Source organism: Myotis lucifugus, unplaced genomic scaffold (genome assembly GCF_000147115.1).
Source record: "Myotis lucifugus unplaced genomic scaffold, Myoluc2.0 scaffold_48, whole genome shotgun sequence".
Taxonomy (NCBI): Eukaryota; Metazoa; Chordata; class Mammalia; order Chiroptera; family Vespertilionidae; genus Myotis; species Myotis lucifugus.
Window position 1 is genome coordinate 181766 of NW_005871096.1, and position 13313 is coordinate 195078.

The 13313-nt window shown below is 35.5% G+C and overlaps 1 protein-coding gene across 1 annotated transcript in view; it reads right to left on the minus strand.

Moving 5' to 3' along the window:
* LOC102432079 (gamma-aminobutyric acid receptor subunit beta-1) overlaps positions 1–13313 on the minus strand; it is a gene marked incomplete at its 3' end in the record, with an annotated part of 263385 nt that overhangs the window by 120823 nt on the left and 129249 nt on the right. Inside the window, exon 4 of the mRNA XM_006088450.3 lies at positions 1942–2162. Coding sequence (XP_006088512.2) covers positions 1942–2162 — 221 coding nt within the window. The remainder of the gene's footprint in view (positions 1–1941; positions 2163–13313) is intronic.

Genomic DNA, 13313 nt, shown 5'->3' on the forward strand with positions numbered 1-13313 from the left:
TTGAAAACCTATTTGAAGAAATAATGACAGAAAACTTCCCCTACCTGGTGAAAGAAATAGACTTACAAGTCCAGGAAGCACAGAGAACCCCAAACAAAAGGAATCCAAAGAGGACCACACCAAGACACATCATAATTAAAATGCCAAGAGCAAAAGACAAAGAGAGAATCTTAAAAGCAGCAAGAGAAAAAAAGCCAGTTACCTACAAGGGAGTACCCATATGACTGTCAGCTGATTTCTCAACAGAAACTTTGCAGGCCAGAAGGGAATGGCAAGAAATATTCAAAGTGATGAATACCAAGAACCTACAAGCAAGATTACTTTACCCAGCAAAGCTATCATTCAGAATTGAAGGTCAGATAAAGAGCTTCACAGATCAGGAAAAGCTAAAGGAGTTCATCACCACCAAACCAGTATTATATGAAATGCTGAAAGGTATCCTTTAAGAAGAGGAAGAAGAAGAAAAAGGCAAAGATACAAATTATGAACAACAAATACACATCTATCAACAAGTGAATCTAAAAATCAAGTGAATAAATAATCTGATGAACAGAATAAACTGGTGAATATAATAGAATCAGGGGCATAGAAAGGGAGTGGACTGACTATTCTCAGGGGGTAAAGGGGTGTGGGGGGTTCGGGAAGAGACTGGACAAAAATCGTACACCTATGGATGAGGACAGTGGGGGTGGGGTAAACCAGAGGGTGGGGTGGGAACTGGGTGGATGGGAGCTATGGGGGGAAAAAAGAGGAACAACTGTAATAATCTGAACAATAAAGACTTAATTTAAAAATAAAATAAAATAATAGACCTCTATAAGTGTATGATACCTCTTTTCTACTTGATTCTCAAAGATGCAAAGAATTAAAACAAAATCCACTATGGTGTAAAACATTGCTGATATAATTTAAGCATAATCTAACTAAATGTAGATATATTATGTTCATTGATTAAAAGACTTTATAATTTTAACATGTCAATTCTCCCCAAACTGACCTACAGATTCAATGCAATCTTGATTATAATCCCAGCAGTCTATTTCGGTAGGCAGATGCAAAGGACCTTTAATATCCAAAACAATCTTAAGCAGTAAGTACAAAGTTGTGGGACTTGACTTGGTAATTTAACAGAGTTATGGCAATTAAAGTATTGTGAAACTGCCTAAGGATGGACAAGGAGAACAATAGAAGAGAAGAGAGCCTAGAAATAGACTCCTACTTATTCAGTCAAAGGCACCAATAAGTGTTGCTGGAATAACTGGATAGCCATATGGAAAAACTGAACCTCAATCCCTACCTCACATGTAATAAAAATTAATTCAATATGAATCATATGCCTAAATATACAAGGTAAAACATAGATATTTCAGGGAATAAAACCACGTTGGGCATGTGCTGGGGGGTGAGGGTGGCTGGGGAGAGGTCAATGGGGGAAAAAGAAGACATATGTAATACTATATGTAATACTTTAAACAATCAAGAATTTTAAAAAAACCACACTTTGGATCTTCTCAAAGTCACCACAAATATTGTCCCACTTCTTTAAAATATTGTTACCCAATTCCCTTTTATAATTAAGTAGTTATACTGAATACTTAGAACACAGTTCAGTCTGGGTGGCTCTAAGATAATTAAGCAATTGGTTAAAAATAAATAACTTCTACAATAACCTAGATGTGAATTCTGTCTGGCAAAGACATTTTCTTACTACTGTTTATTATTTAAAGTTTAAGGCAAATAATTCACTCACCTTCAATGGAAAAGGTTGCCTAGATTTAGCTCAAATGGTTCCAAAAGAGATTTTCTGGTTTTTAATATAATTGCATTATACAGACAAAAGATTCTAGATATTTTCTTACTTGCTTCTCTCCCCTCTGCCCATTTCCTCAAGAAACACAAAACACAACAACAACAGTAAAGCATGCAACACAAGCCACTCACCGGAGCCCATACAGAACTGTTCCATCAGGATGCAGCCGGATCATTCGGTTTTTCACTGTAACCCCATGCACGAATGATTTCTTGTCATTCAGAAAGTACGTATCTGGTACCCAGAGTTGGTCGGCTACCCTGTTGTCTAGCGTGAGGTTTAGCGGGACTCCAGAATAAGAAAGCCTTTTGTCTTTCCAAGACTGCTGGAAATACATGGTGAGCGTATAATCCTGTGAAATAAAGGAAACAAACAACAAAAAAAGAATTTACTGTCATCGTCATCATCATCATCATCATCATCATCATCATCATCATCTGAGGACTTTTGTTAAGAAGGTGATAGCTTGTGGTATTGTGAATGACCAGAGACACATGGTCCCGTCCTGCTGTCCCTTAAGAGGATACATTTGAGTGAGTACATTGACATCTGCACCTCTAAGCACAAGGCAACCAATAGGTTAGATGTGCTATAGCAATAATTAGATGCATGCACAGCCATTCCCACCAACATAGGAAAAAACATTTAATTGAATTTTAATATTTGACGTTAAGGTGATGATATCACGGGGAAGGTCAAAAAGGAAAATTATACCGAGAAATGTTCACAAAAATTGACCTCTGGATATTATATTTACTACATGTTTGGAGGGAATGTTTGCTAAGTAATAACTAAAAATGTATGCACGTAAAAGGAGAGGGTGTTTTGCAAACTGTGAATGCCTTTTGAATGAATACTGTTGTTTGCCCTATGAAGATTATTAATACCATTATCTGAATCTTTCTAGAAATGACAACTTGTCTAATAGTCCTGAAAGGTAGTTTGTAAAGCCTGAGAACGACATCAGTGGTGGAACTGCTCACTAGTTCTTCTCTTACCCTCATCCCTGCTTTGTTTCAGGAATTTGTTTGAGGTCAGAGATAGGTTTGTACTTGAGTTTGCTTTCTCACCTCCTATAAAAGGTTACACTAAAAATTATAGAAAGGGAATGATTATTTTAGATCTGTAATTGTCTGTTTTTATATTTTATGGTTTTATTATTTTTTTAAATTTCAGTGAGAGGAAAGGAGAAAGGAAAGAGAGAGAGAGAGAGAGAGAGAGAGAGAGAGAGAGAGAGAGAGACATTGATGTGTGAGAGAGAAGCATCGATCAGTTGCCTTCTGCAGTGCCCCAACTGGGGATCAAATCTGCAACCAGGTATGTGCCCTGACTGGAAATCAAACCTACCACCCTTTAGTGTATGGAACAATGCTCCATCCAAATGAGCCACATCAGACAGGGTTAAAGAAATCCAATAATACAAATGATAGTTGTCCATTAAAAAAATAAATGGTAGCAATGACATCACAATGTTGGTGTACTGCCATTGCTCTACAGAGTGGTATGTACACTACATACCACTCACTAGTTGAGAAACATTGACTCACATCATGCCTCACATGTGGGCAAACTGTACTTTATGTAGATCTCTGGATGGATAGTTATGCATTTCTTAAGAATAACACAACATTCAGCCTGGATAATGAGTTTCAGTGTCCTTTAACCATTATATTCAATAATGCTTACATTATTTACTCAGAAACCATCTTGCAATAATTCAAAGCTTATTATTTCTTGTTCAATGACAAGGATATATGCTATTTGCTATTAATCATGCAATATTCCCTTTAAATGTCTAAAACTTCCTTCCACCTTACCTTCAATTACAAAGGAACCCACAGGTTTATACACAATTCTCTTGTTAATTGCTACCATTCTTATCTGTGTTCTCTTCAAATTCTTAACATCATACCTTTTCAGAGGGAAATGAATTAGAAAAATTCTGGATCTTAGATTCCAAAATACCTTGATTCCAAGATCTACCACATGCAGAGCTATGTAACCATGACCAACTAACCTAACCCCTTGTATTTCGAATGCCTCATTTTAGAAATAATAGCATTTTACTGGCTTACTGTGAGCATTACTTGGGAAAATTATGGTGAAGGTACTTTAGAAACTATAACATGCTATACAAATATTACCTTCAAAATTGTTCATTGCTATTTAAAGATTTATATCATACTTCCAAATTACATATTCATTTTCATAAGCATTTCTATTTCTAAAGAGATGCTTATTAAAGTACTTGTAGGCAGAGGACCTCTTTGACCATGAAAATAAGCAACCAACTGTGATCACTTGTAAGTTTTGGTGTTGGTTTCTTATTTGTAATTCAGCCAGTGTGAGAAAAGTAATAACTAGCCAAAGACATGTTATTGTAAATTCTGCCATAGGAATCAGCATGATCAGCAATAGAATACATGTTTCAATGTGGGGGGACGGTGGTGAGGGGAGGAGGAGAAGGGTATAGGGGTATAAATGGTGATGGACAGAGACTTGACAGTGTACAGATAATGTGTTGTAGAATTGTGCACCTGAAACCTGTATAATTTTGTTAACCAGTGTCACCCCAATGAATTCAATAAATAGGAAAAAATACTCATGTTGAATACCCATAAACTTCCAGAATCTCATGAGTGCTACGAAGGATTTCCTCAGAATAAGACCATGAAGTGAAATTCTTACTCCATATTCTCCTCAATAGTTTTAATGTGTACTGGGAAAACATTTATTATTGTCAAGTATGAAAGATTATAATGACAAAATAAAACTGTAATAATATACACTATAATTAAAATATGAGTTTGTGGTAAGTAAACATTGTAGAGTGAAAAGGAGAAAATAATGTAAGCAGGAGTAATCTCTGCATACATTTAAATGTGTGTGTGGGGGGGAGAGGTGGGGGTTGTGGGTGTGTGTAGATTTTCCCTTCTCTTTCTGGAAACTGTTTTGTTTCCCGTAGAGAAAGAACTATACCCATGCAGTAAGATCTTTGCTCTATACAACTCACACTATTTTCAATAAACATTGACTAAAAGTCACATCATGGTTTTAAATTAAAGCAATAACTTACCTTATTTTCAATAAGAAGTAATTCAGTGAAAATTTACGCTCCAATGTTACATTTGGAAATGGGTGATGTGGGACAAGTACCCTTCAGAACATTTCTTCCTAAGCATGTCTAGGGTTATTATTTTAATCTATAACCTGATTATATGATAAATGAAATATAGACATATGAGATTCCTAACCTTAATAAAAACTTTGTGAAGTTAATGATAATGATAAACATTTTGGAAAGACCTAAAGCACAGCAATCTCTTCTTTTTGTACCATCTACATAGTATCTTACTCAAGACAATAATCTCTTTCTCCCAGAGAGTGCACTGTGGTTTTTATAACCCTTCATATCTACTATCACCATTCTTCTCCAAACCTTGTGAGATCGGCAAATTCTCTATGACAGACATTATGATCTACGTGTCTGAGAGATGATAAACTGTGCCTTAAATGCATTATTCTTTCCCTCTAAAGCTTAATATAAATATGAACAGTGACATCTGAATATAACAAAGCCTATGACATCATTTTGGTGTATCCTATTTTTATACAGAAATGAAAAGATTAAAATTATTGTATTTTTCCCCTCATACAACAGATTTTCTATTAATTCTTCATTAGTCCAAAGTGCAAGCACTCCAGGGAGAATGAAAATTCAGAAAAAAAATCAAAGGTATTAATAATTTGGTGGAAACCACTAAAATAATTTTTCTTCCCAAGTATATTTACAAGTATCCAATCTGCTTTCTCAGGTTTGCAAGCTACTCCTTAAATGGAAGTGGGACATATTTAGAAACTACAGGCCGTAGGGGATTCTTTGATACTGAGGCAAATTAATGGGATTAATGGGTATGAGATAGCTAATGAAATTGGTCAGGCTAATTCAGGCATGACAAAATTCAATTCATTGAGGAAAAGGAAGATAGACGATAGCAAATTGGAGTACTCAATTGAGCTCCAGAAGGGCATACTTTTTAAATCTAAAAATGTTTAAAGAAATAAGAAAATACTTACAACAAACGAAAGTCATTCTTTTGAAGAATAAAAATTACACTTGTTTTAATAGCAGTTTAAATTCAGGGCAATTTTGACCCCCCCCCCCGCCCCCCCGCCTCCAGAGCACATTAGGAATGTCTGGAGGCAGTTTGGTTGTGACAACTGGGAGTAATGCTGTGTGCTACTCGCATCTGTGGGGAGGGCCAGGGATGACCCTATATACTGCACCGCACAGTACAGTTACCTCAGCACAGAATTATTTGATTCAAAATGTCAGTAGTGCCAGGGTTAAGAAACCCTACATTAGATGAATATATCTTTCTTTTTAGTATCAGTAAAAAAATATCAAAATCTTCTATCATTATTTATTATGAAAAGTATGTACTCTAATATGTCTACCCCAAGACTTTAATATACCCCTTGACACTTTGTGAGTGGTGGCATTAGATCATGTATAATTGGCCACTTTACCACGAGAAATCATTGGATAAAAATCCATTAATTATCTAGCACCCAAATAGGGGAAAAGAGTTATGTGTTAGGCAAATATATTGAGGTATGCATTTTACCAGTATGAGCTCTAAGAAGACTTCATAGTGGGTTGGGAAAGTGAGCATCCCTTATTAGCTGCCTCCACAATCAGCACATTTCAGTCTAATTTGTTAGTAAAGAGACAAAATAGTGCTTTAACATCTTACAATATTGCATCCATTCATAAGGAACCATGCGAGCAACCCTTCCTTTTTAAATTATTTCAAAAAAGGCCACATAGGGGGTTATGGTTGGATAAGGACACATATGTAATACCTTAATCAATAAAGAAATTAAAAAAAAATTTTTTTAAAGCCACATATATAATCAGGTTATATATGTGTGTGTGTTTGTGTGTGTGTGTGTGTGTGTGTGTGTGTGTGTATTCCCAGGATTCTTGCACACATTTGTATTTTATCTTTCATCATGTGAATATACATTATAAGGGGTCCCAAATACAAATCCCTCTTTCCTGAAAATTATTTTTCCATTGTACATGAACTCAATATCTGCTCTTTCCCAAGCTAAGGTTGTTTTCTCCCAAAGGAGGACTGTAGTAGAGCTGTGCATTGTTGTTAACCACTTTTACAGTCCCTTTGTGATAGAAACTGCCCTGTCTACAGCCCTTGCTGGTTGAGCAAGGCCAAGTTCTATATCATTTACTATTGTCCCCATTCACCTTGAAAATGGAGAGTAGATATCTTGCTTAAGAGCACTTGATCCACAGGCAGGCAATAAACTTGTGCCTGGCTCAAAAAGATGAGACGGATCAATCAGAGTCCTCTCCCAGAAATTTGCTATTGGATAAAGGATCTGAGACGAGAGATGTATGACCAGGGCAAAGGTCATGATATTAACTAGGGCTGCACTGCTATTATGAGGTTTTGAGATGGGAGAGATTATGAATGAAAAGAAGAAGCCAGCCTACAAAGGAAGAAAGAAAATAAAGATGCAGAAAATAGCCATCAGAGGAAGGGTCTGATATTGTTATAGCATGAACAAGCAAGTTCACGGATACTTTCTACTTTTTATTTCTAGTTCTTATGAGGTCTGGACATGTTCAATAATTCAACCTCTAATGAGTGCTCTTGTCTCATTATGACAAACTCCACTTTCCTTGTGCTAAGTTGATTCCATCTTTATTTCCTCTAATCAGAAAGAGCCATATTAATGATGCTGATCAACATCCATATTAGAATCTCATTAAACAATAATTATACACATTAAGGAAACCCAGGAAAAACAATCATCTGGTCCATCTCCTGATTTAAAAAAAAAGAAAGAGGTATTATGAGAAATCTGAGACCCAGAGCTACTAAATGACTGAATAAAAAGGGGTGGGGAAGACATATTAGTTTTATTAACCAAGAGAACAAGGAGAGAGAAGGAAAACATTTACTTCTATCAAGACAATTCTCTGTCAACCACAATGAAGAAGTAACCTGGAGACTAAGTGTAATAAGTAATACCTCCTGTAAAGATAGGACAAAGAAAATCATACAATTTGCATCTCATGAAAACAAAGTATAGTAATAAATGGCCTGACAAATAAACCAATATAAGCTGTAATTGAAATGAACCACACAACATCTGTTTCTAATGGAACCTCCAGTTTAAATTAATGTTTTGCATATTACTGTCACCATTATGTACATCTGCAACAGAAATTCATCATTGTATCTGCAGATAGGCTGTTAATGTCTAAACTTTTATCTTACCATCATTTAGTATTATGTTAATATTCATTCTGCATATGTTTGTTGTGCTTACTCCTTCGCCATGTTCTGTTGTATCTTTAAAATACAGGCATTCTTATTGTTGCCAAAGCCCACGTTCTTATTTATTATTGGTATTTTTTTTTACCAACTGTAGCCTCATGCTATGCCTCAGAGATCATAATCTTTTTTTACCTTTGTCTCATCCTAAATAACCCCATTTGGTTCATCCATCTGTGTAGTCAGATTTTTTTGTCAGTCTTGCATTGTGTTCTGAACAATTTTGTAATTAATCAACTTTGTCAGTGAATAAAAACATTAAGAGTTATAGGCCTATACCAAATGAGAGTCACATGGGCACATTGTGATATATGAAACACATATGACATTGACATGACAACTAAAGTAGGTACTTGTGTTCTGAAGTAAAGACTTAGATGAGAGTCTCACTAGATGAAGCTGAGATGACACCAATATAAGAAGTTCAGCATTTGTAATTTAATATCTATTGTAGAAACTATAAATATTCATTTTCTTTAAAAATATAACATTTTTCTATACAAGGAATCCAATTTATTAAAATGGATATGATAAAATATTTGTTTCATTTGGTAACAGTTTAAATGTCTTATGTTCTAGAATCTAAAGACTCAAATTCTCAAATAATTAGAGTTGTTTCCATGGTAAGATATATTGAAATGTTGGGCCTGAAGCAGGGACAGTTTTCTAGAAACTTCTCAGTCAAAAAGATCTTAGGTTCTTAGAGTAATTAATTCATTTTGTCAACATTTAATGATTGCTGACTATACAGGGGTGAGCAAAAATAGGTGTATAGCTGTGAGTACACAAATCATGAATTTATTCTTGAATTATTATTTATCAATTATTGCATTATGTATTATTATTATTATTGTTAAGCTACTTTTGCCTACCCCTGTATTTAAATAATTGTATTATACCAGGTGCCTGGGAGAAAAAGTTGAATACATTTCCTCTGCCTGCCTCAAGTAACTCATAGGCCAGTGGGTGAGACTCAGCATTGCTTGTTTCCAAGCTGGCCCGCTGCCCTCCGTAGGCTTCTTAGTTCTTCCATCACCCGTGTAACCAAAGTCCTGCATGAAATTCCCTCCAATCCACATACTCAGAGAACTTGGAGTGGTTCCACTTTTCTTTATTGGCAGCTACCTACTCAAGGAGACAAAATTATTAAGTAGGAGAATATCAGTTTAACAAGCTCTGGGATTAACCTGCAGAACAGATAAATAAGTCAGAATTGAGTTATCCCTGACAAGGGAGTGAAGAAGAGAAAACAGTGTGTGAAACGCTTAAAGGCAGAATTTGGTGACCTTTGGATCGGGGGATTAGAAGGAAGCATCAAAGATGACCACTTGGTTTCTGACCTTAGTGAGTAAGATAACAATGAGAACTGAAGATCTGGAGCTGAGGATGACTAATGTATGTTGGGCTGGTTTGTTTTGTGGGTGTCTGTGGCATTTGAACGTAGAGGTACCAAGTAAGTCCTTATGGGCCAGAACAGGACTCGGGGAGAACAAACAGCTATGTGAGTCACGTTGATAGATGAAGCCCTGGAAATGGATGAGCTCACCATGGAGACAGTGCAAGGTGAGAAGAGGACAGAACCCCTGGGAAATATGATTCTAAGATTAGTCACTCACTCCTTTGAGTTCCCACAACACTCTTCTACTCTGATTGTAGCACTTATTTTGTAATTACTTCTCAGTCCCACTAGATTTTGAACTCCTTAAGGACACAAGTTTATATATTTAGGCCCTAGCATAGTGGACAGTGGATAGCAGCTGCTCAGGTATGTTAGCTAAGTGTGACTTAGGTAATGCTGTGTGTTTTGGGTCACCTGATATCAGCACTAAGCATGTTAGTGCAAACTCATCTTAAATTCTGAAAAACTGGTCACCCTTAGATAATATACATAGGGACTTTCAGTTAACTAAAAAATTAATAATCCAGAATTCTATTTTCTAACCACTCAAGATTAAGGAGTCTATAGCTCCCACTAATATATAAAATTGATAAATTTCTGGGAGATGGTAAAAACACCTGGCATTAAAAGCAAAGTTACTCTTTGGGAATGAATTCACAGTGACTTTCAACATTTTTAAGATATCAAATGAAATTTCATTGATAGTTCCAACACTTTGGAAGTATAAGCCTATTTATACTAAAGCTTTAAAAATGGATCTCTATTCAGTGAAACTTTCAAGCTCATTTACAAGTTAGTCAATATTCAAAACTATAAATAAAATAATATTAGATTGATGATTAATTTATCAGGAAAATGATTCATAAACTTCACTGACATTTTAAACAATATAATTAATTATATATGACACACTAGATTATTTTCAAAGTTCCTTAGTTCTAGAGGATCATAAAAAATTAGTGTTTCTATTTTCCCCAATATCTAAATAAGAGCAGAAATCAAATCAGCTACATGGAGGATCTAGTGAAATATTCAGAATGTGGCAGTTGACCATTCTGAGTTGAGCTATGAATATATGACCAGAATGGTAAGCAGTATATGGTACTCAGGGCAACTCGAAAAAGCCAATTCTGCAGTGAGCTAAGCTGGAATAGGATATGAGAATCAGAATTAAACCAAGATTCTATCAAAACACACATGCACACTACTTAGAAGAGACGAAAAAAATTGTCATAATTTTCTAGCCCAGGAACATAGTTTTCTCTTGTGATTTGTGATCTTGCAATATGTATAGAGGAGTCAACAGCAAGGATTTTAGGTCTGGGACTGTTTTGTTGGAGGAGAATAAGACCTTAGGAATGCTTAACAAAATTAATGGGGTGGCCCTGGTGGATATGGCTCAGTTGGTTGAGTGTTGTCCCATGCACCAAGAGGTCACCAGCTTGATTCATGGTCAGGTCACTGCTTGATCCCCAGTAGGGGGTGTGCTGGAGGCAGCCAATCGTTGGTTGGTTCTCTCTCATCGATGTTTCTCTCTCCTCTCTCTCTCATATTTTTAAAAAGTTATAGGGTGGAAAAGGAGGGATTGTTAATGGATGCAGTAATCTCTTTTAGTAATCAAATATTTCTGATAATCTCTTAGAACTTTTAAATACCTTCCCAGGAAGAAATCCTTAGCTAACTCTGAGGAATCTTATTTTCAGACTTTCAAAGGGGAAGATGGATTTCCACCAAATTATTAATTCTAGGAGACTGTGGGTAATGATCTCTTGGACCCCAAGGAACTCTCCAAATAGAATGGGTAGCAAATTGTAATACCCAAATGTCAACTTTATCATGTTCACTTAATAAAAGTTTGGTGACTACCTTTTCTATCTACTTAATTTAAAAAAAGTATTCTATATATACTACTTTTTTAATCATGAAAATTTTTACCTTTTCCACAGCTATTTATTTATTCATCTGTTATTTATTTGTTTATTGCTTATCAACCTCTCTTCCTCCATCCCATTTTTTTTTTCACTAGCCAATTGGTATTTTGGTAGGCAACACTTTGTGTGTTGCTCATGCTCATACAGTTATATAGGAACATATAAACATATAGATTGAGCTTTTGTCATTACTTTTAAAATATATCTGGCATGGCTCAGTGGCTGAGTTTGACCTATGAACCAGCAGGTCATGGTTCAATTCCCCCTCAAAGCACATGCCCAAGTTGCAGGCTCATCTCCCAATGTGGGGCGTCCAGGAGGCAGCCGATCAATGATTCTCTCTCCCTCTCCCTTCCTCTCTGAAATCAATACAAATATTTTTTAAATAAAATATAGCATTATATTCAGTTCTGTGAATCTTTCTTTCCTTAATGGTACAGCAAAGAAATTCCTCCAAATCAATGGGTAGAGATATAGCTTCTTCCATTTAATGGCTACAAAGACACTGTCGTATGGAAATTAATCATAATTATATTAATGTTCATTGAAGTTGTTTCAAAATTTTTACAACTATAAATAATTCTGCAATAAAGCGCTATCTTTCAATAGATAGAGAGATGATAGATAGATAAATGATAGATAGATAGATGATAGATAGATATCAAATACTGGTATTTATTGCACCTTTTGCCTAGTATAATACTATTCTCAGGAGTTTAATATAACTTGCTAAAGTAAATAAAAATGAAACCACAGTCTGCTCCTTTGGTAGCATCATTTTCTAAATATGGAGCTAAATTCAAATTTATAAAAAACATGGTTAGGTTTACAGAACCAAAGAGCTACATAAATATCCATATTGGCCATCTCCAGTGGCTCAAACTCATTTTGAGCATCTGCTCAAATTTCTGTTGGTCTTCTATTGGATCTGGCTAAAAAGTGACTTGGCAGACTGCTGCAGGGAAGGATCTTGGCAGTGTTATGCTATATAATGAGAGAGGAAGGGAAAAAATCAAACTCTAGAAATTTCTTTGGAAGCGTGGAAAGAATGGTTTGTAAATTCTAAAGCTAATAGTTCTGATAAATTTAATTTCCCTCTCATGTAACTTCATAGTCATCCTTGGTCCATTATCAAACATGCATATTTAAGTACAAACAGACTGGACCCAACAAGGAATAAGACCTCCATGCTAACACCATGCCAAAACAAACTGAGCTATCAACTAAGTTTTTTCAGAGAAGAAGGAAGAGGGAGAGATAGAAATATCAATGATGAGAGAGAATCACTGATCGGCTGCCTCCTGCATTCCCCCCTGGGGATCGAGCCTGCAACCCAGGCATGTGTCCTGACTGTGAATGAACTGTGACTTCCCAGTTCATAGGTTGACGCTCAACCACTGAGCCACACTGGCTGGGCTCAACTAGGTGTCTGCCTAAAATAGAAAGTTGAAATCTAGTTTAAGATTCATTGTTCATTACTTCTGTGATCTTGAAGCAAATTTGTCAACTAGTTTGAAAAATCAATCTTCTTATATATGTGATGGGCAGGAAAATGATCAGCAAGTCTGCTGGAATAATAAATTGAAATAAGGTATGTAATAGTCTAAAAAAAACTTTGAAAATTATAGTTGAATAAATAAGGAAAACCAAGTAGCTTAACACATTACATAACAAGTTAGTACATAACATATTTTTTTATTCTCTTTAGCTATCAAGTTTAATGAGAGCTGCCTATTACTGAAGGTTTAATTATATGACAAGTAGTTTATTAGGTGTTTCCTATATATTATTTAAACGTTGCAACAACT